Source organism: Blastomyces gilchristii (genome assembly GCF_000003855.2).
Source record: "Blastomyces gilchristii SLH14081 genomic scaffold supercont1.7, whole genome shotgun sequence".
NCBI lineage: Eukaryota > Fungi > Ascomycota > Eurotiomycetes > Onygenales > Ajellomycetaceae > Blastomyces > Blastomyces gilchristii.
In genome coordinates this window covers 2724293-2746204 of record NW_003101676.1, presented here as the reverse complement: position 1 = coordinate 2746204, position 21912 = coordinate 2724293, and the positions used below count along the sequence as shown (strand labels likewise).

The 21912-nt window shown below is 46.4% G+C and overlaps 8 protein-coding genes across 10 annotated transcripts; 3 read left to right on the top strand and 5 right to left on the bottom strand.

Annotated features, from left to right (window-relative positions):
* On the bottom strand, positions 1-1205 carry BDBG_04375 (uncharacterized protein). The gene is made up of 2 exons (XM_031721643.1): positions 255-1205; positions 1-180 (listed from the first exon to the last, which is right to left on the bottom strand). The coding sequence occupies exons 1-2, from the start codon at positions 629-631 to the stop codon at positions 168-170; spliced, it is 390 nt and encodes a 129-aa protein (XP_031578277.1). The 5' UTR covers positions 632-1205; the 3' UTR covers positions 1-167.
* Positions 1206-1626: 421 nt separating this feature from the next.
* Positions 1627-4277, bottom strand: BDBG_04374. Of its 2 annotated transcripts, XM_031721642.1 has the most exons (4): positions 3950-4277; positions 3856-3885; positions 2456-3799; positions 1627-2359 (listed from the first exon to the last, which is right to left on the bottom strand). In XM_031721642.1, exons 3-4 carry the CDS (start codon positions 3463-3465, stop codon positions 2026-2028), a joined length of 1344 nt encoding a protein of 447 aa, XP_031578276.1. In that variant the 5' UTR covers positions 3466-3799; positions 3856-3885; positions 3950-4277; the 3' UTR covers positions 1627-2025. The 2 variants fall into 2 exon arrangements, with proteins under 2 accessions (XP_031578276.1, XP_002625505.1); XM_002625459.2 differs by having other exon boundaries at positions 2456-3885.
* A 6-nt stretch (positions 4278-4283) lies between these two features.
* BDBG_04373 (phosphoenolpyruvate carboxykinase (ATP)) lies at positions 4284-8441 on the bottom strand. Its single transcript, XM_002625458.2, has 6 exons — positions 7658-8441; positions 7484-7559; positions 7205-7405; positions 6224-6778; positions 5994-6145; positions 4284-5925 (listed from the first exon to the last, which is right to left on the bottom strand). Exons 1-6 carry the CDS (start codon positions 8416-8418, stop codon positions 5223-5225), a joined length of 2448 nt encoding a protein of 815 aa, XP_002625504.2. The 5' UTR covers positions 8419-8441; the 3' UTR covers positions 4284-5222.
* A 444-nt stretch (positions 8442-8885) lies between these two features.
* Positions 8886-10385, bottom strand: BDBG_17034 (uncharacterized protein). The gene is made up of 2 exons (XM_031724842.1): positions 9667-10385; positions 8886-9611 (listed from the first exon to the last, which is right to left on the bottom strand). The coding sequence occupies exons 1-2, from the start codon at positions 9849-9851 to the stop codon at positions 9476-9478; spliced, it is 321 nt and encodes a 106-aa protein (XP_031578275.1). The 5' UTR covers positions 9852-10385; the 3' UTR covers positions 8886-9475.
* A 451-nt stretch (positions 10386-10836) lies between these two features.
* On the bottom strand, positions 10837-14920 carry BDBG_04372 (the record flags this gene model as incomplete). 2 transcript variants are annotated; one of them, XM_031721640.1, is made up of 4 exons in its annotated part: positions 12372-14920; positions 11865-12297; positions 11214-11658; positions 10837-11152 (listed from the first exon to the last, which is right to left on the bottom strand). In XM_031721640.1, the coding sequence occupies exons 3-4, from the start codon at positions 11527-11529 to the stop codon at positions 10950-10952; spliced, it is 519 nt and encodes a 172-aa protein (XP_031578273.1). In that variant the 5' UTR covers positions 11530-11658; positions 11865-12297; positions 12372-14920. The 2 variants fall into 2 exon arrangements, with proteins under 2 accessions (XP_031578273.1, XP_031578274.1); XM_031721641.1 differs by lacking the exons at positions 11865-12297; positions 12372-14920 and having other exon boundaries at positions 10950-11237.
* BDBG_04371 (26S proteasome regulatory subunit N7) lies at positions 12768-14452 on the top strand (the record flags this gene model as incomplete). Its single annotated transcript, XM_002625456.2, has 3 exons — positions 12768-13232; positions 13323-14146; positions 14260-14452. The coding sequence occupies 3 exons, from the start codon at positions 12768-12770 to the stop codon at positions 14450-14452; spliced, it is 1482 nt and encodes a 493-aa protein (XP_002625502.1).
* A 226-nt stretch (positions 14921-15146) lies between the features above and the next one.
* BDBG_04370 (alanine transaminase) lies at positions 15147-17229 on the top strand (the record flags this gene model as incomplete). The annotated part of the gene is made up of 3 exons (XM_002625455.2): positions 15147-15294; positions 15595-16904; positions 16975-17229. The coding sequence occupies 3 exons, from the start codon at positions 15147-15149 to the stop codon at positions 17227-17229; spliced, it is 1713 nt and encodes a 570-aa protein (XP_002625501.2).
* A 763-nt stretch (positions 17230-17992) lies between these two features.
* Positions 17993-20832, top strand: BDBG_04369 (MFS phospholipid transporter Git1). The gene is made up of 6 exons (XM_002625454.2): positions 17993-18755; positions 18888-19486; positions 19557-19575; positions 19646-19956; positions 20037-20307; positions 20387-20832. Exons 1-6 carry the CDS (start codon positions 18567-18569, stop codon positions 20534-20536), a joined length of 1539 nt encoding a protein of 512 aa, XP_002625500.1. The 5' UTR covers positions 17993-18566; the 3' UTR covers positions 20537-20832.
* The last annotated feature ends 1080 nt before the right edge of the window (positions 20833-21912 follow it).

The window sequence follows — 21912 nt, the reverse complement described above, 5'->3', positions numbered from 1 at the left end:
CCCCCCCCCCCCCCCCCCTCCTCTTCCTCATTCGCAGGGGATGGTCTAGTGGTTACAGAGGAGAAGGATGGGGAAAATGATGGGAACTTTTCCACTTCCAGATTTGAGAACTTACACCTGGCGGACAGCACAGCGGTTCCTCAATCGTTGGGAGGCATGATCCGCCCTCAGGATCCCGGCCTATTCGATGTAGAACTAGAGTTAGAGAGAGGAAAGGCATCGTCAGGGTCCCACGGATCACAGATCTTACTTACACATATACGCCCAGACGGCATTCTTGGGATACATCTGGGGGAAGGAGTTGCGGCAGCAGAGGGGTTCGTAGTACTGGGAGCATTGGGGTTTCGATGGCTGTGGTATTGGGTGTAGTAGCAGCGTGGCGGTTGACAAGTGAGCAAGGAGGAGGTGGAGGAGGAGGAGGAGGTGGAGGAGAGGAGCAGTGAGAGCAGTGAGAGACAGCAGTGATGGGATCATCTTTTGGTTTTGGATTGAGAAGAGTTAGGATGGGAGTGATTGAAGCAATAGATCTGATCTCAACACTTGGCCTTTTCTGATGGCGTTTAAATATGTATCCGTCCCTCCGTTGTTTATTATTGTTTGCTGTGTCGTGTTTTTGCATCAAGGCATTCATTTCAAGGAATTGATGTTTGAGTATTTAAACAAGCTACAACAATCAAACAAAGAACAGCTTGCTGGCCCGCAACAACCAAGAGATCTGGAATATAATAGATGACCACAATACAAAGCCCAAATCAGGATCCCGCGGAGGCATATTGGAGTACGTACGGAGGACAGACAGATCATTTCAACACGAGCATAGCCAGGGATCGGCTCGTTTTCCCTGCAGCAGCAGAGATTCTTTAAATTGCGAGCTGTAAATAACTAATAAATAACTACTTCCCGCGCTCCCTGTCTCTTCCCCCGTTTCCGCGGTCGGTCGGATTAAATAACTACTCCGCAAGGTAACGTAACTATCTCGGCCAGCCACACTCTGAAGCTCTGTTCACAACACAATTGCTTCCTGGATATGGCCACGAGTCGCTGGAATACCCCAATGGACTGACTCGCTTTATTCCGAAGTACTGTACATGTACTTGTACATTAGTATTACATAGTATGTACGTCGTACCTGTACCTCAATTTAATCAAGCATGAAGGAAAAGCAACGAGAAAGAAAGAAAGAGGGAAAAACAGAAGCTATGAAACATTTGTACGGCAGCCTATAGTGACATTTGAGTCAAATGGCTTTTGTCATGTTTTTCTGCTGTAAATTGTAATTACTTAATTCCACTTATAGACAGGCACTCATCAATAGAAATTTATATGAAAGTTTGTCTGTCTGCAAGCATTGTGCAGGTCTTCTACCACTCACCTACCACCATCACCACCAGAAAAGTATAAGTAGAGAATATATGAAAAAAACAGAATGAAAAAAAGAATGAAGATTTGAAGATTGATCTGAGTTATACAGACTGAAGAGCAGAGCTGAGTATTTAAATATATTTAATGAGATGTATATAATGTCATATTACATTATTACAGTGTTTTTTTGCATGAAAAAGTTGATTTTTCTATAATAAAAGAGAAGCTCTGTTTGATTATAAATTGAATGAATATGATTGGTGTGTGTGTGTGTGTGTGTGTGTGTGTGTGTGTACATGGTAACACTTAGTATAAAAAACATCAAAAATACCAATTTGACCCAAATGTCACTATAGGCTGCCGTAATTAGATTCTAGACTTTGTTCTATCCGTCATCTCCCTCCCCAGCTTGAAGTGCTGCTAGCGTTAGGTAAAATTGGCCCAGTAGTTAAATATTTTAACTGGAATAATACATTCTGTTCCATAGAGCCCACAACTACCGAATAACAATTTTGTCCTTGACCATGTTCGGGCCAGATTCATCTGAGGTTGAGACACGCAATTCCCGATTCTGATGATCCTTCTTCCCCCGCCCACCCGCGGTTCCACCGGCGGACAGCTCAGTAAATGTACGTACAGGACATACATACATAGACCCCTCCCTCAGAGGCGGTTGTGTCTACAACGCACACAAGCCCGCAGCCGACATTGTTGACATTGCAGAATGAAATTCGGCAGCTGGAACATGCATTCCTCACACCGATGGCGTCCATCTATACGTTGCCAGCGGCCGAGGTGGAAGCAGTCATGACGTTCCCGAATCACCGCGACTGCCCGATTCACGTCCGCAGGTCTCACTGGCCCATCTCCTGGTCTCTGTTCGCGGAGAGCAATCTGCTGACCCCGTTCTAGGAGCCGGTCATCATCCCATTGCTCGCACTTGCAGTTCTTCCACTCTGCTCCGCAAAGGTAGCAGAACTCCGCACGGCATCGGCAGCTGGATGGATGGATGGATGATGCATGTTACGTTAGTGGTGGATGTTGCGAGGCTCTACGCTACGGGGTGTAGGTTAGACTTGGGGTAGAAACATACGTGATATGATAGCAACCAGTTCTGAGTTCAACCACACTGCGGCATCTAAAGCACTGCTGCCATTTCTCTGTCTGGATTAAATCTAGAAGAGCGTCCTCGGATTTTTCATCGGCACACGGCCCAGAATGCGCGGTCTTTTTACAAAGCACGCAGGTAGTATGCTGGCAGGCCCTGCAGGTCGCAACGTTGAGTTCAAAAGTTTTCGCAGGCAGGTATATCGAGCAAACGGGATTAGAGCAATACGTGCGGTTGGCATCGTTGTGTTCGACCAATTTCTCCTCAAAACGCTCTGCCAATTGCTTCCCCAGGAATCCGCAGGCTTGGGACAGAGAAATGGGTTCACGACAGCAACGGGGCGGGAACAGCGATTCGTCGGAAAAGGATTGCTCGAACAGGGTTCTGACGCATTTCCGACAATAGTAGTGGGAGCAGGAGGTTTCGATGATGTCGAAGAAGACCTTGGACTCCATGCACGACGTACAATCGAATCGAGCTATTTCAAATTGAGCTCCATCGACCGCTCGCTGCGAATTATCAGCCCGTGACGTAGTTTTGACCTCGAAAGCTTCGCTTTTGGATTCTTCTTGAAAGCCCTCCTTATCATCATCGCCATCGTCGCGAGACCCATCGATATTGAACTGGGAAAACCTTTGGAGCGTTTTCTCGTCCAACTCCCGCCTGCCTCGCCTCTGTAGCCTGGGCACGTGCTGCCCATCGACTCCTCCCCCCAGGTTGAGCGCCATTCGTCTATCATTTATAGCCGTGTCCTCTTCCTGCGCAATGGCAACGATCGCACGCTCATCCTGCTCCACAGCTCTGCCCATGCTCTTTGCCATTTGACGATCGCTAAGGAACACTAGGCCTTCTGTAAGCTCCCCCTGCCATAGCTGGAGCGCTAGTTCTGCGTCGTTTGCCGCGCCTTCAACTTGCTTGCCCTTGCGGTTTTCAAAGGCTTCCGCAACGTCTTGTCGAAGTAATTCCACTGTAAGGGCAAGGGATTGATCATCCATCGTGGGGGGGGCCGTATGGAAGGTGACCGGATGGATGGTGACCGGATGGACAGTTGAATGAATGGGAAGAGAAGTAAGTGTTCCTGTGGGTATATTAAGAGGAAAGTTTAGAACGTGGATATGGCTAGAAAAGCCTGCTATCTAGCGACTCGCGAGAATTAAATTATTAGATTTATTTCCCCTTCATTGTCCTGGCTGGTGTGTTTTTCTGTTGCGTTGTGTTGTGTTATTTGCATTCTCCAGATGCAAATTGAGGCCTCCAAGTATGCACAATCGCCAACGAGCACTCCCCCATTGCATGCAATCCACCTGCAGCGTTTGATATTTACGTGTACTGGGACGAGATGCATCAGCCAATTGTATGTACATACAGTACATACATATACATACATATACAATACCCCTGCACAGTCCCGACTTCTGTTTCCTGGTTAGCTGAGTAGACATGGCGCAGGCAGGGAGAACAAACGGAAAACATAGTTACCACTTATTAATAAATTGCTGCTCGTTTCCTTTTTCCTCCTTGCACCATCCGGCCGTCCAGGGCTCTGGAGCATCTTTCCCAAGACACACCATAACATACCACAGCGTGAGGAGACGAGATACGTGATGAGGGGAACATCCGCACTCGGTGAAACGAACTGGATTAGCCAAGACCTGGCTGCCTCGCGGGATCATTTTTGGTGAAATTCTAGTTATCTTGCGAGAGACGGGAGGAGAAAGGAGAATTTATAGCAGTTAGGTCCAGATTAGTTGAACCACACTGACAGTGGCTACGCTTACCTATTAGTACTCATTTTTGTAAAGGGAAGATAAGACACAGTTATTTACCCCTTGAGATGTAGAATTGATACTCGATTAAATAGGATAAACCAATCATCTAAATAAAAACTTTTTTTGGCTTCTTATGTCCTATTTTGCAAAGGACGAAAATCTCAAAATTCTAACAACTTCAATCAGTTGAATGGACTGTTCATTTATTTTATTTTATGAATAAATACGCAGGGCAGGTATGTAACATTTACGTATATATATATATATATATATATATAGACAAAAGGAAAATCGAGGAAAAAAAGGAAAAGGAACAGAAAGGAAAAAGAGCTGATGCAAGAAATATCAAACTGAGAAAGAAAAATAAATAAAAAATAAATATATATATATTAATGAGAAAATAACAAGGTTTAAAGGTGGGTGAAAGTGGAATAACAAAAGGAACCGTTTGAAACTATGAAAATGAAAAAAAAAACCAAAAGAAAACTTTGGAATCATTAACATGCGCACCAAGGGAAAAAAAGGAAAAAAAAAAGACAATAAGAAGAAGGATGGGGTAAGATTTGGGATACAGGGTGTGTTGCCCCCAGCACCATTCTATGTAGGGCTGAGGGGGAGAAGGAAGGATGGCTTTTTGCAGCTACCTCTGCCTCATCTTCATTCTTCATTCTTCATTCTTCATTCGTTGTTATTTTATTTGCTCCGTTCTCTTTTGTCCTATTCTTTTCCCGATATACACGGACGGAACACGTAGAGTTGGCTTGTATTTATTTCCCTCTTCCTTAAGGAGGAAAGGAAGCTTAAGCTAGGAAGTGCAACCCTTTTCATAGCAACAACAAGAAAGAAAACCGGACTTCCGCGAAGTGTACTTTTCTTTTCTGTTTTTTATATTTTTCTGGTTTTTGTCCTGGATCCTGCTCCTACTGGAACACTTTCCGCAACTTCTGCTTAAACAACACTCTCCTTGATTGTTTCCGTTCTAGTCAAGCCGTATTCTCCCTTGTAGTCGAGGGCTCGGCGCCATTTACCTCAACGGCAGCCTTGGCAGGCGATGGCACAACAGGCGCAGCGGCGATAACCTCCTTGGTAGCCTCATCCGAGTACTTCTTGAAGTTCTCATTGAACAGCACAGCGAGCTTGGTCACTTCACTCTCGAAGGAGGTCGAGGCGGTCCAGCTCTTCTTGGGGTTGAGGAGCTCGCTCGGCACGCCTGGGCAGGACTTGGGCACGTAGAGGTTGAAGACGTCATAGACTTCGTACTCTGCCTTGGCCAGCTCGCCGCTGTGGATGGCATCGAGGATGGCGCGGGTGTATTTTAGCGGGCAGCGCTTGCCGCCAGTGGTGGCGCCGGCGCCTACCCAGCCGGTGTTCAGGAGCCAGGCGTTGGCTTTGTGTTGGGAGATCTTATCGGCGAGCATGCGAGCGTAGCGCATGGGGTGGAGGGCAAGGAAGGGCTGGGCGAAGCAGGAGGAGAACGTGGCTTGAGGCTCCGTGACCCCGTCTTCAGTGCCGGCCATTTTGGAGGTGTAGCCGGAGATGAAGTGGAACATGGTTTGTTCAGTGTTCAGTTTGGAGATGGGTGGGAGAACACCGCGGGCGTCGCAAGTAAGGAGGATGATGTTCTTGGGGTGTTCTTCGGCGATACAGGGGATTTTGGCGTTTTCGATGTATTCTATTGGGTAAGCACTACAAATTCTGTGTTAGAAACCTGAAGGAGCAAACGGTAAGCCTTTTTTTATAAAGTCCGAACATACCATCTGGTGTTCTCAGTGAGGGTGGAATCATCATAGTCAACAACCCGGGTTACGGGGTCGAAGACGACGTTCTCCAGCACAGATCCGAAGCGGATTGCGTTGAAAATATCTGGCTCCTTCTCTGCGGACAAGCCAATGCACTTGGCGTAGCACTGTAACGAAAAAGGAAAAAAAAAAAAAAAAATTAGATAAGATAATCACAATATCACAGGTGTAAGAGGGTAACGTACTCCTCCTTCAATGTTGAAGACACCGCGGTCACTCCAGCAGTGCTCGTCATCACCAATCAGAGCGCGCTTAGGATCAGCAGATAGGGTAGTCTTGCCAGTTCCAGACAAGCCGAAGAAAACAGTGACATCACCATCCTCGCCCTGGTTGGCGGACGAGTGCAGGGTGAGCACGTTGTGCTTGACGGGCATCTCGTAGAAGAGCACGGTGAAGACACCCTTCTTCATCTCGCCGGCATACTCAGTACCAAGGATGACCATCTCCTTTTCGGCAAAGTTAATGGCTACGGAGGTGGCGGAGGTCATGCCCTCAGTCCATCTGTTTGCGGGGAAAGAACCGGCGTTGTAGATGACGTAGTCTGGGTGGAAGGACTTGAGCTCCTCGCGCGAGGGCCGGATAAGCATGTTGCGCATGAAGAGGGCATGGTAGGCACGGGCGCAGACGACTCTGACGCTGATTCTGTAGCGCTCGTCCCAGCCGGCATAGCCATCGATGACATAGATGCGGTTTCTGGTGTTGAGATAATCGACAGCACGTTCTCTGTTAATTCTCCAGACCTGGATGTTTTTATTACTGTCAGGAAGATATTCATAGCAATTTTATGCAGTGGTGCTTCAAATTGACCAATCGGAAAAGGAAGAAAACAAGAGGGAATATTGACGTCATAGAGACACGTGACCACGCCCCACCCGGATCGACAAGGGCAAAAACGGCGAACGCCAAAGTGCGGGGAAACAGTGCTAGCCAAGAGACAAGCGGCTGAAGAAGGGAATTACATAACAACAACAGAGCAGAAGCAACAGCCAGGCGAGTGGAGTTGACGCCGTGGTTGTTGCAAGGGTTATCATGCAGGGCCGAGGGATCGGTTTTCCTGGGCAAAAACGAACCACCCGAAAACGAAAACCGCCATTAAAAGAAAAAACAAAAAAGAAAAGAAAAAAAAAAAAAAAACAAAAATTAATTTAAAATTAAGGAGTGCCTACCTCTGGCGACATAGGCTTGTTGACAGGACCCCACCAGATATCCTTCTCAGATGAGGGTTCTTTTACAACTCTCTTGTCGAGGGGTGATCTGCCGGTCTTTGCGCCGGAGTAGGCAGTCAAGGCACCGCTGGAGGTGATGGCGGTGCCGGTTTCGTAGACCAGAGCATCTTCGTAGAGAGAGGCGACGGCAGGGTTGGCAATCTATTGTTATCAGTTAAGAATATAGAAACAAGTGATAGGGTGAGTGATAGAAGATGAAGGGGGGTTTTTTTCTCTTACAATTGAGACGCGCTCATAGTCGATGTGGGCGGTTTCGTGGAGTTCCTCCTCGAGTTCTGTGTGTCCTACACCAGGCCTTGGAGACATAATCGATCGGTTAGTTACTGTCTTGTACAAATTTTCATCTTTATACAGCTCAAATTAAGGTAAAAACAAAAAAGGAATTAAACATACTGAACACCACTGGGATGCAGCGCAGTGCGGTTTACCGAAGCGGCAACCATGTTTTTAAGAGAGGTGGACAGGGAGGTGGAGTGGTAGTTGGAATGCTGTTGCTTCGCCTGTAGCTGCCTGGCAAAGTCGGAGAAGTCGGAGAAGGGAGCGAGATTGGGAGGGACGGAGGTAGTAGTAGTAGTAGTAGTAGTAGCAGAAGAAAAGGGTTGGATAAGGGGGCGAGAAGCTGGAGCTGAAGTTGAAGAAGTTGAAGATGATGGTAGAGTGGGAGCCGACGAAGGGGGGGCATCCGGGGGTATATGAATGGCAGCACGAGTAGCCGTGGATAGGGGAGTAGAGCCAGTAGCGTCTGCGCCCGAAGCGGAACCGGAAGCCATGCGGGCGGCGAAGAACGGGAAAGCAAACGTAAATCGGCGAAAACACGCAGTGGTAATATTAATGCTACGAGGTTTATTTGACGACGGTGCCCGTGGGTCCGGGATGGGCGAGAGGGTCTTAGCACTGTTATTACTACGCGTAGCAGTCGGGTAGCAGGAGTAGTAGTAGTTGTAGTAGTACGCAGCGTAGTAGTAGCAGCAAGAGGAGTAACAGGAGTAATTATAGCGACCACTAGCGGGACTGTTCAGGGTTAGGAGCTGGCGATTGTTATTATTATTGGCAGACGACAGCGGAACTGGGCAGCGGAGGCCGGTAGAAACAGAAAGAGAAAGACGAGAGACATAGCAGCAGCAGCAGCACCCGCTGCGTAGAGTGTGGCGCATAGCAGACCGACCAAGCAGCAGCACAATCCAACAATCTTCTCGATGGCAAACTCTTTTTTTTTTTTTTTGTTCTTGGTTGGAGTCGTTGTTGTGTCCTGTTCTTGCCTGAGCTCCACCACGCCCGGGAAATACCGGGTGGGTGAGTCCCCGCGAGGAGGTTGTAGTAGAATAATACAATAAGTTACAATCATAATACAAGAGTACTCCGTAGTTACAGAGTGAGTTATAACTATATAGTCAGTAACGTTCACCTTTAACTTACGAGTGTTACATGTATTACTATTGTATGTAAATGTACATGTACATGTACTTGTACATGGACTCAGCTCTCTCTCCCCCTTTGCTCCGTGCGCCAGAAAGCCAAAAAAGAGAGCCAGCAACCCGGAACCGGGCCCAAATGAAATCCCCGTGCACGGCGGCTGAATGGTCCCGAGTTCTCCCGATGCGATGGCCTGGGCATAACAATACGCCGTGGAATGACGACATGGAACTGAACCGAGTACGGAGTACAGTACATCCATAGATCCTTCCTATGTTAAGGGGGGTAGGTTCTCTTGTTCGTGTGCTGCCGTCTGGACTGGTAACAAAGCAATAATAGTTGATATTAATAATAATGTAGAAGAATGTGCCCCTCAATCCAGATATCTCCCAAGAAGATTACATCTTCCTTGTCCTTGGGGAGGAGGGAGGGAAGGGGGGGAGGCGTGGCAGTGTTCAAAATCCCCCTATCCTGGTGATTCCCTGTTCGCTATTATTTAATATTATTCCTCATCGATTCCGACGGTCGCTAGGTACATGTTTTGTATACATGTACATGTATACTTATTACTCTATAAGCCGCTTCTAAGCATCTGTATCAATGTCTCTTGGTTACTTACAACCACCAGCTATATCCGAACATTGAAGATCAGACTCCCTATTAAATAAATACCGCATTTCTTTGTAAATTCTATGGTAATCTGTTTCCATCAGTAGTACTACAGTCTCATCCTTGTCTCAGCCAGGAACTTTTTCGTTTTCTTTTCCTTACTTTTTCTTCTTTTCCCCATGCTCTATATCACATGGGGATTTGTTCGTTTCCACTCACTCTCCGCGCGGCAATCCGCGGCCCACTGAAGGTTTTGCGCCACAGCCTTGCTTGGCCCTCGGGAGACTTTGAAGGGGGGAAGGGAAGGCTATAAGAGAAAGGGGCCCTACGATATTCGCCACATCAGAACAATTCGTTGCATTTCTAGGTTTCAAACTTGCCTGATATCCATTAAAAAATGGACGCATATATACTTTACTTGGTCTTTACCTGGTTTTATTCGGAGTGTCATAGTAATTCCAAGGTTGCTGGCCAACAACAGTAGTTTAGAAATGTTATTGTTTGACAAGAATCTTCGGGAGAGCTTTTGGCGTCTTTCTTTCAGGCATTTCATCAGCCAGAGCATTCCTATTCTCTTGTTGTTCTCGGTTACAACTAATAACTAACTTAACGAAACAAAATGTAACTACTCTGTAGCTATAAGCTATGAATAGTTCTGGCTTTTCATCATGTCACGTTACCCGGCGAGTTTTCCAAGGTTCCATGTTTTCTTTTTTCGTTCTCCCGCCCTTCTTTTTTTTTTATTTTATTCCCCGGGTTTTCCCCGGGTTTTCCACTGTCTGGCCTCCCGCCCAGCCTCTAGCGGCTTCAAGGTGTTCAGCCGGCTTGAGTTATTTATTTATTATTTAGCCCAGTTCAGTCTGATCCAAAACCCAGCCAGCCCAAGGCCAGTCCAGTCCAGCCCGCTGAGCAAGCCCAGTAGTTAGTCAAGTCAGTCAGTCACCTGCAACGTCGCAGTCCAGTCATCAATTGACAATCCCAATCCCCATTAACAATGATCGATCGATCGTCTTCAAATTCTTTTTCAGCCAAGGATATCCCCCCAGCCGTTGGTTCCCGTATTCTGTCCCGAGCTTGGGGGTGAGTGGCGGCCTTCTTCTTCTTCTTCTTCTTTGCGAAAACAGAAATGAAAACAGAAATGAAAACAGAAGTAGCTAAGTAGCGAGGTGCTGTGATGTCAGCAGTCGAAAGAGTGGATAAGTGGGGGGATGGGATGGGTGATATGTCACGTCACCAGTCATTGTTGAAGTGTCTCTCCGGAAAATATTGCCCTTTACGTATTATGACTCAGTTTTTTGTTTTTGTTTTTCTTTTTCTTCTACTGATTTTGATTTAATTTGATGTTGATTTTAATTTTCCTCCCTCGTAAATTGGGATAGTTTTGGAATGATGATCATTGATCAGGAGAGCTGACACCCAACCCCCTCTTCGCGCTGGTGTGCATATCCAACGCCATAGAAATGGGTGATAGGTCGGAAAGGGACCATATCGAAATATTTACTGAATATGCCAATTTACCCTTTATTGAAATGGCTTGATTGTGTTCTTTAAAAAATAAAATAAAATAAAATAAATAGCAACAAATATATTTATATATGTATACGTATGTATCCGGCACGTATATATATTTCCATTTGACCATTGATCAATATGCTCTTCACCTTCAATAAAAGGCACCCACAGGTCTCCCATCCGGGCCATCCCCCCATCTTCCCCCCGCTTTGAGGGTGCCTTGCGGAAGCAGGCCCATATAAAGCCCGTGGAAGCCACTGCCGTGGCACACCAGCGATACCAGCGACGGCGATGCGCCACAGGGAGTTTTCGCCTGACGTTCATGGCAGCTTGTTGCCATCATTATCGTGCGAACTATCAACACAAACAACATCGCGGGAAATGTTCGCGAAAGCAAAGGATAGATATCACTGACCAAGAACGGACCATGTGGTTCGTCGGCTGTATAAAGGCGCATTTTCAAGGGAATGACATGAAAGCTCTTTCTTGCGATGATTAGGATGACGACGGTTGCAACAGACAAGATATGGTAGTCTTGGGGTGGACAGCAACCTTACCTGAGACGAATGGGAACCTTTTTTTCTGTCCTTTTTTTTCTGTCTTGCTTTCCATTGTAGGCGATCTATCCTGCGCTGCCTGAGCTTCGTTGCAATGCAACGATAAAAATGTGCTACAAGCTTCCCCAGCGATGCCGTTGACTGCTGACTGTTGAACATTTCAATGACGGCCATCTTTTACCGCAGGGTGGGTGGCATCGCGAGGAAAACGAGCAGTCTAATTGACCAATTCACGAGTCAATTCACTGTTGCTGGCATGACCCATTGATTCATTTCGTAGGCACATCACAGCTGGTCTTATTTCTGTTATGAAGACAGGTCAGTGGTTGTTGCTCTATGGTGAATCAAAGAAACTCGATGACAGCAGCTGGTCTGAGGAGCATACTGCTCCCTGGCAGACTCAGGTTCTCGGTTTTGGGACTTTGCTCTCCCTTTTTGAGATGGCGCTGACCTGAAGTTCTCTCGCAACATTCTGCCATTCCGCCTCGCATTTTTCGCTTGGCACATACCTAATGCATGTGAGGCGCATCCATCCATTTCTGCATGTTTGTTTCAACGAACGCAAGTAACCATGTTCGTAAGAGCCCCTTTGATGCAGCTCGCGGTTCATTCAACTCCGCAGCAATCAATTGGAAATTGGGAATTGCTTGTCTTCTCAATCCCCATGAAAGATATCAAGCTAGGCCCTAGGTTCCCGCAAGGTCCTGAAACTCGTCGAGGCTGTTACTAGAATTCTCTTTGGCGGAAGTCCCAGGATCCTGTCGAAGAATAGCAATTTATATAAACTATTGAAGAAACGGATGTTCAAGACTGTGGTAGACAACGGATATTGGGAACACCGTTCATTTGGCAGCGTGGAACATGAAGTAGGTCAGCTCTATGGGCCTAAGCCTTGGGTAGTGTGGGAAAACCCGAGTCGGCATGTTGAGCTCTAATAATTGGCTACGTAAGTTAATCAAACATTAGTATCATGATATAAGATGATAGAAGGGACTAGCGGGCAAGTTATGATTGACAATATTGTTTCATCTAAAGTAAACGTCAAAAACAGAGCACGGTCGATATGCTGGGCCCAGCTGAGTCCCAATAGGTAACCGTCTGATTGTAATATCCTAGGACTATTAGAAGTTCAAGATCCTTTGAAAGGTAGTGAGCGAGGTTTAGATGGGAGGAGGTTGATCAACCTCCTCCCGTTAACTAGCCGGCTGACAACGCTAGGCCTATTCCAGGCCAGCCATATCGGAGCCGGAACATCAGAAACTCCAGCTCACCCAGCAACCATCGCGACTGACAACATACTTGGATATCAACATCCACCCTCTCTATAACTATAGATCTTTCGCACCGACATCCTTCTTTTACTATTTTCTCACCTCCCCCGTTCTCTCTCCTCTTCCATTTCACCAGCAGCCATGGGTTCCGATCCACAATACGCCAAATACCCCAACCTCTCCCTCGCCCAAGACATCTTTAACCTCTCCAACCCGGCATGTTCCCAAACACACCAACAGGCCTCGCTGAAGAGGCTGCAATCTGCCATTTCACAACATCATATGGCCCCTCTATACCGGCATCTGGCCCACCCAGTCGACGGCATCCTGAACACTACGGGCGAAGGCACCACCTCCCAGCACACAATCCCCGCAGGCAGTAAAGGCGGCGTAGTCGCGTCGAATCTCCTGTCTGGCAGGAAAGTGTCGCAGAATCTTACCCTGCCGTGGGACGAGAAGCTGTACGATTCGTTGGTAGATGAGAATAAGAAGGAGCTGGATGCTTTGCAAAAGGAGGAAGACGATGCTGCTGAGGCTGCGGGTGATACTGAGGTTCAAGCTGCTCGAGGCAAACGAGCGGAGTTCTGGGCCCGGGTTGGCGATAGGGTAAGATTTTATTTATTTTCCTTCTCTTCAGGTTTTATTGTTCATTTCCATTTTAATTTTTGTTCTAACAGTAATCTTCAACGCATATAGGACAAGGCAGTTGCTGCTTACGAAGCAGTGTTAGAGAAAACCGGAATTCTAGGCACGAAGATCGACTTGATTCTGGCAATTATTCGGATCGGACTGTTTTTTGGTGATAAGGCGTTTGTCAAAAAGCAGGTGGAGAGAGCAAGTGCGTTGGTCGAGAGTGGCGGGGACTGGGATCGAAGAAATCGCCTAAAGGCCTACAAGGGACTTCACCTCCTTACAGTCCGCTCTTATAACCTGGCCGCACCTCTTCTTCTCGACAGCTTGTCCACATTCACCAGCTACGAATTATGCAGCTACTCGTCCCTTGTTGTCTACTCTGTCCTCGCTGGCTCCCTTGCCTTGAAGCGCCTCGACTTTAAAGCAAAAGTCGTCGATGCGCCTGAAATCAAGGCCATTCTCGGTGAAGGAGAAGACAGGCTATCCGCCTTGAGTGGCGCCATTTCGTCAGGACCTGGAGCTGGAGATGAAGAAATGAAGGATGCTGCTACGACCACAACCCCAGGTGTCGCATCAACCGTTGTAAATCTTACCACCCTGGGCGCTGAAAGTGGATTTGCCCCGGAAGAAGAGGCACCAATGGACTTCTCTCCGCTCTCCAACCTCGTCAGCAGTTTGTACAATGGCATTTATCGTTCGTTCTTCCTGGCACTGGCGGCCGTTGAGGATAATTTTCTGAGCCAGGACCGTTATCTCTATGAGCACCGCGCGTGGTTTGTGCGCGAGATGCGGTTACGCGGATATCAGCAACTACTGCAGAGTTATCGTGTTGTCGGACTTAGTAGCATGGCCAACGATTTTGGCGTCACTGTTGATTTCCTTGATAGGTACGTATCGATCGTCTCTCCTTCCCCCGCTCATTTAACAATAATAACTCGAGGAGCTTGGGTGTGTGTGTGTGTGTGTGTCTACAAGGCTAACCATCGTTCGTTTCAAACAGGGATCTTGCCAAATTCATCGCCGGCGACCGGATAGCATGCACGATCGACCGTGTCAACAACATCATTGAGACCAACCGGCCCGACGACAAGAATAAGCAGTATGCCGATGTAGTGAAGCAAGGAGATGCATTGATTACAAAGCTGCAGAAATACGGGCAGGCGGTGAGGATGCGGGGGAGCGAACGGGGTTGATATGCTGGGCTAGGAATAGTAGGGTATGGATGGGTTTTGATGTATGATGAATGGTAGGTAGGGATTGGCGGGAATACCGTAGACGGATGGATGAGATAGATGATTTTTAATTTCCAATTAAACTCATATAGCATAGATTTTCTTGCGTTGCAGGGGTCGTTTCTATCGATGCAGTTACTGATTTATGAAATGTGAAGGAGCGCTATTCGATGGCTGTTATCGTCGAAACGGTAAGTACAGGATGTTCTTTTTAACTCGACGATGATATGATATGCGAAAATTACATCGAGATGTCAATGGTAGTTTGTACCTGCTTCGATCCCGTCAACTTTTTTTTATTCGTTCTTCCTTTCCTCTGCGGCCCAATGGTGGTGCTGTGACAAATCGACTTGTCTAGATGATACCCGGGACCAGTGTCTTTTCAACACCGGAAGCTATAGGGAGTATGATGCATTGTTACGTTGGCAGAGGAATGAGCGGTGTACTTGGTGATATTCCACCCAAACTCTTCTGCCGGACATCGGTGATATGACTGGTGCCTGGGTGACTCACCGCCTAGCGGGTATTGGATTCTGCCAACATCACATGATTATGACACGTGATCTACCGCCGTTAAGAAGGCTCCTGTCACCCAAAAAAAACCCAGGCTGGCACATTTAAATATCCGCGTTTGGGATCAGGGACACAAGGCACCATGGCGTGTCGGCGCATATCTATTACGTCCTCGCTCTCATCCTCTTCGATGCCCCTTCATCCCTCTTCTCCCATCGGTGGCCTCCGTGTTGTGCGATATCGCGCTACAATTTCCCGGCCGAGATCCCGGCTGCTCGGCTTTCTGTCAGGTATGGGAACTTTTTTTCTGTCTGCCCATATCTGTCCCCGATATGCCCATTCCGAGAGTATACGCCCCGCAACCCCTCCCTGCACTCCACCACCACCTGCTATTAATTGTGGGAATATGAGAAAGAAGAGAAAAAAGAAAGAAAAAACATCAATGGAAGCGAGAGTGCTATTGGTTCAACTTCCATCTACGGGTTGATCCGATCCTGGTCTTGCTTCCCTGTCTAGTTGCATCCTACAATCCCGATACACTTGGCGGAACCTTGGCTCATCATCTCTTTCATGTCTCGTTGATATTCCAGACTCTCCCCGCTCCTCCACATACTGTCCTCCGCCATCTCTGTCACCATCAACATCTCTCTCCCTCTCACGTCGCAATATGGGCTCGATAGCAAAACTAGACCCGAAAGGTCGCCTCAATGGCAGCAACATTAACCCAAACGTGTTGGCGGCCAAATATGCCGTCCGCGGGGAACTGGCCGTCAAGGCTGAGGAATACCGGGTAAGATTGGCAAATGCCGCTGCCAACGTGGGTGTTGATGATGCACTTCCATTCGACAAGGTCATCTTCGCCAATATCGGAAACCCGCAACAGCTGGACCAGAAACCCATCACGTTCTTCCGCCAAGTCCTCAGCATACTTGAATACCCCGCCTTACTGGACAACGAGGAAGCGTTGAAAACTTCCTTTGGCTATAAACAGGATGTGATTGATAGGGCGAAGAAGCTTCTGAAAGACGTCCACAGCGTAGGCGCTTACAGCCAGAGCCATGGCTCGCCCGCTGTGCGTGAAAGCGTTGCCAAATTTATCGAGCGCCGTGATGGCTTCCCCACGGACCCCGCCCGGATCTATCTCTCTGCTGGTGCATCATCTGGAGTTAACACTTTGCTCCATGTCCTTTGCGCCGGGCCCAAAACAGGCGTCCTCGTTCCCATCCCCCAATACCCGCTCTACACTGCTACCTTGTCAGTATTGAACGCCCAGTGTGTGCCGTACTACCTTGACGAGAGCGACTCGTGGGGCACCAACGTCGACGGTATCCGCGCAGCGCTTGCAAAGGCCCGTGAAGATGGCATCGACGTTCGTGCAATCGTGGTCATCAACCCCGGAAACCCCACGGGCGCTAGTCTAAAACCCGATGCAATCAAGAGCGTTATCGATATCGCGGTCGAAGCCAATCTCGTCATCCTCGCAGATGAAGTGTACCAAACAAACGTCTTCAAGGGGGAGTTCACGTCGTTCAAAAAGCGTCTTCGGCAATTGCAACAAGGTGCGCCTGGCGAATATGACCATGTTGAACTAGCATCGCTGCATAGTATTTCGAAGGGTATGGTTGGAGAGTGTGGCCATCGGGGCGGTTATTTCGAGCTTGTCGGTTTCCACCCGGATGTGTTAGAGAATATTTATAAATTCATCAGTATCATGCTCTGCGCGCCTGTCATAGGCCAGTGTCTACTAGAAATGATGGTCAACCCCCCCGTTGAGGGCGATCCTAGCTACGAGCTGTATCAGAAGGAATATAATAGCATTCGAGATGGTTTGTATGCTCGTGCGCAGGCACTTTATAAAGCTTTCCAGCAGATGGAAGGGGTTGAATGTCAAGAACCTGAGGTCCGTCCCCTCCCCCCAGATATCTTACTTTATTTTAGCTAACCGGTAATTCTTCTTCACTTTCTTCTAGGGTGCCATGTACCTCTTCCCAACCATAAACTTACCACCCAAGGCCATCGAAGCCGCCAAAGCCGTCAACCGCGAGCCAGACGAGTTTTACGCACTCAAACTCCTGGACGCGACGGGTGTCTGTGTGGTGCCTGGATCTGGCTTCGGGCAGAAGGAAGGCTCCCTCCACTTCCGCACGACGTTCTTGGCGCCTGGGACGGCGTGGACGGATCGGATCGTCAAGTTCCATAAGGAGTTTATGGATGAATATCGATGATTGCATATAGCTATTTTTTGATTTATTGATTATTTATATTATTATGTTTTTGGTTTTTAAGACTGTACCTTGCTTGGGGGCTTAGCATTTGATAGAAGGATATCTCTCCTCAATTATTTATCCTATCTATTTAATTCAATCCCCTCACATTCTGCATACAGCTTATTTATTTATTTCCTTTTTTTATTTCCTTGTTTTTTTTTTTTTTTTTTTTTTTTTTTTTTTTTTTTTTTTGTGTGTTGTTCTACACGATATGATGATAGTACCCTATCTCGTAGCTTTTGGATCTTTCTTTCCCCCTCTTGAAATATGTTTATTATTTTTTTATTCATTTATCTTCAAATCATAGAAAATTCTTTTGTTATCTTTTCCATGTCTCTGACGTCCTGTATTATATCATTATTCTTTTTCTATTTTCTTTTTCTTCTCTCTCTCGCCTTTCTAGCTGCTAGTGCGCCATATGGCAAAATTGACGTCCTTCAGGTATATGACTCACGCTTCTAGTCCGGGCCCAATTTCCACCGCACCCCAGGTTTGCCTTGAAGAATATTTTCAAAGGCACGCAACTGAGGAATCGGGGACCTCCGGCCTTCGAAAACCTTTGATGGCTTATGGCTTTTCATTTTTGTCCGCTGAAGCAGTAGCAGGTGTGTATACAGAATCAGCTGCGAATACACTCAAATGCAACAACCTTCGACAAACCTTGACATGATGATAAAAGAGATCTGATTGGTTCAAGGTGTGAGATCGCATGCAAGATACTGCTATATTAACATTCGCGGATATCTGAGCCAATCGTGATTTGATATGGAGTCACCCTCCAGGACTCGCAATGTCGTTCGCCCGCCTGCAGAATAGGGTTTAGCTAAGCTTTTCGCTAGTCAAAGCTTGTCGGGGTATTCCCCACTTTTATTTTGTTACTTTTCATTATTTTTTATAGTTGGTTATTCGTTGACCCGAACCCTCCGCCTGCGGAGAGCGCTTATCATTGAACGATACTTTCGGAACCATTCATCTCCCTTTTTGCACTTACTTATTTTGAGATAGAGTCGGAGTTGAAGGGGGTTTTAAGGTTCATACATTGGACATGTCCTTTTTGATACCTTTCTTCGTCTCTCCCTCTTTCGCTTCCTCCACTTCCTCTGCTTCCTGCACCTACCACACAGTCCCACCTATCCAGGCGGCGCTTCCAGTTGGACCGTTCTTGTTTATCTTCTACTGTTCAAAAGGGATACAGAAAATATACAACAGCTACTGAAAAGATACACTGCGGGCATCTTTTCTTGTCCTGATCACCCCCCTCCAGCACGTACAAGCATCACAGCCAACCTTTAACTATGTCGGGCTATTCCTCTGTCGTAGAAAACACCGCTGCTGTCTCCTCAGCTGAAGATAAATCTCATGGAACTGTCATCCCGACCATCCGAAGTGACCTTGAGCAGGAGACCCCAAAGAGCCGCTGGGAGCGTGTGTGGCCGGTCATAGCCTGTGGCGCAGGTCTTTTTTCTGACGGCTATCTGAATAATGTATGCCAATGATGTGATCCTACCCATTTTCTTCACTGCATTTCACAAAACGCTCCAACCCACGACTGAATACTGGTGGAGCTTGGTATTTCATTTCGCTAACCTATAAAAAAAAAAAAACAACAAATTCAGATCATCGGCTCAGTCAACACCATCCTCCGCACCCTCTACCCAATTGCCTACGTCAACTCCCCCGCCGTCAAAAATGTTCCCTCCATTGCCTTCGCTGGCACCGTCGTAGGTCAGCTCCTGTTTGGCTACGTCAGCGATCACTACTCCCGCAAATGGTCCCTGATGGCGTCTACCGTTATCCTCATCGTGTTCGCAGCGCTCTCTGCCGGCTCCTATGGTGCCAACGGCAGACCATCCGGGCTCTTTACTGCGCTGACTATCTATCGCTTCTTCCTTGGTGTGGGTATTGGTGGTGAGTATCCCGCCGGAAGCGTTGCGGCAGCCGAGAGCACAGGTGGACTGAGGGAGGGCCATCGGAACAGGTGGTTTGTGCTGTTTACTAATGTGCAGATTGATCTTGGGTTCGTTCTTGCAGCGTTTGTGCCCATGGTTGTCGTGTTGATTTTTACGGAGAGCCATCTGAGAGCGGCCTGGAGGGTGATGTTGGGGATTGGGGTTATTCCACCTCTGAGTTTGCTGTATTTGCGTCTGAAGTTTCAGGAGCCTGAGGAGTTCAATCGGGAGAGGATGCATAAGTATCCGGTTTGGCTCATTGTTAAGTATGTCTCTTCTCCTTACCTCTTCTGTTTTTGTTTGTATCCCAGTTTTGCTAACCCAAGAGATTTACAGATTTTACTGGATGCGGCTGGTAAGGATTGAATATCTATCTATATACTTGGAACAAAGAGCGTGATATTAACCACAGATACAAAAATTAGTCCATCGTTTCTCTAATATGGTTCATCTATGACTTCTCCATCTACGCCTTCGGCATCTACTCAGCTGCCTGGCTCAAGATTGTTCTCTCCGATTCCGCGCCTCTCTGGCAGTCCTTCGGCTGGAACACCGTTCTCAACCTCTTCTACATTCCCGGTGCGTTTCTCGGCGCGTTCGTCTCCGACTGGGTCGGGCCCCGTAATACACTTGCCCTCGGCGTCTTTCTGCAGGGTGTCGTCGGCTTCATCATGGCCGGCTGCTACCAATATCTCGCGACAGCGAAAAACGTCGGGGCCTTTGTAGTTGTTTATGGGTATGTTATTTTATATTTCTCTCATCATTCCCTTTTTCACGATTTATGACAAACGTTGTATAACAATGCAAAAATAACAGCATCTTCCTCTCCCTCGGCGAGCTCGGACCGGGAGATAACATCGGTCTCATCGCCTCTAAAACCAGCGCCACGGCCGTGCGCGGCCAATACTACGGCATCGCGGCCGCGATAGGCAAAGTCGGCGCCTTCGTGGGCACGTACGTGTTCCCGATTATCCAGGCCCGGGCGCCGAATCCCGTGCGCGCGGGCCAGGACCCGTTCTTCGTCGCGAGCTCGATGTGTGTGGTGTCTGCGTTTATAGCGCTGTTCTTGCTCCCGAATATTGGGCAGGTGGGTATTTCATGTATTTTTGCTTTAGTGTCTGTTGGCATTGTGTGATTAACTGGTTTTAATGTTGGAATACGCGTAGGATACGATCACGATTGAAGACGTGCGCTTCCGTCAATACCTGGAAAAGCATGGTTATGATACGAGCACGATGGGAAGTAAGTCGAAGCAGGAGCAGCAGCAGTTGGAACAGATGCAGACGATTCAGTCGAATGGCCAATCTGGTTGCTAGTGCCACTACTCACTTTGTTTAAGCTTTGGTTTAAGTATATATATTTTCTGCTTCTGTTCCTTACATGTAAACCAAAACGGATTAACCGTGCCATGCTTACTCACTTCTCTGTAGTGAGTGCGCCACAGTGTACAGAAAACCACACTGTACAGAAAATATTTTCAATATCTTCATTCTTCATCTTCAAATAATCATTATTAATTATAATCATGTCTAAATCTTCCAATTATACTGAGAAGCAGTTGCAAAGAGCTGTTGATATATATAAAAGCAATTCAAAATTCAAAATCACATCTCTGTTATAAGTAGACTGACCGTGTGACCGTGTCTGAGACCAGGACCAGATTTTTTGATAGTCTCATTACCAATTCGACTGATCCCATTACACAGTTTTAACATTAGATAGTAGTCCCATACTGTCTCAGTGAGACTTACTGTCTACTCTTGTCACATTTTCCAAATGAGATCATGATTTCCACTTCTCAATTTAAATTATTTTTATTGCTTTAAATGACTTTAAATCTTATTTAAGCATTACTAAAAAGCATTACTTTTTAAAAAATTAAAAATAGTCTAAAAAAAATCTTAAAATGTCTAAAAATAGTAACTTTATGCCAAGAATGAGACTAAATGAGATCAAATGAGATCACTTTCTCATTTTTTTCAAGTCATGATTTCATTTTAAGATCTGATATATAGTCACTTTACATGTTTTTTTGATAGCCAGTCTCAGTGGGATTCACGCCAAGAAATGTATGAGATTAGACTAAATGAGACTAAATGTGAAATTCATGGTCTCAGCAGTCAGTCTAGTTATAAGAATTCAAAGTCTTATATATCACCTTGTATAAGAGAATCAATGAGAAGAAATCAAGAACTATAAGAGTTTCACTGAATTGAGCATTGAATGACAGCTAGAAAGAGATAATTAAGATATGAATTCATCAGTTAAATATTAATTTTTATCTATTCATTATTGAGTATATTGAAGCTGCTGTGAACTGTATATTAAGACAGTATTAATATTATACAGATTCAGAGACTGCATCTTTTACAGTAAGTAAGATATAAATATATTAATTCATTAAACATCTGTCAGATTACAAATAAATTAAGCAAAAATTCATGAATTTAAAATAAGTGTCTTATAAGAATATAAGCTTCATTATTAACTGATTTAATTGATATAAATGTAAGGGGCCTACGCCGAATAGATCGGCATTAAGATATAGGTCTTATATAACAAAAGATAAAAATGTTAGAGAAGAAAAGAAAGAGAAAGTGTGAGAATCAGTGATTGAGATGAATATTTATATATGTATGTAATGGCATATGCAGTGGAACTTCAGGGCGGAAGAATATACGCATGTTCATAG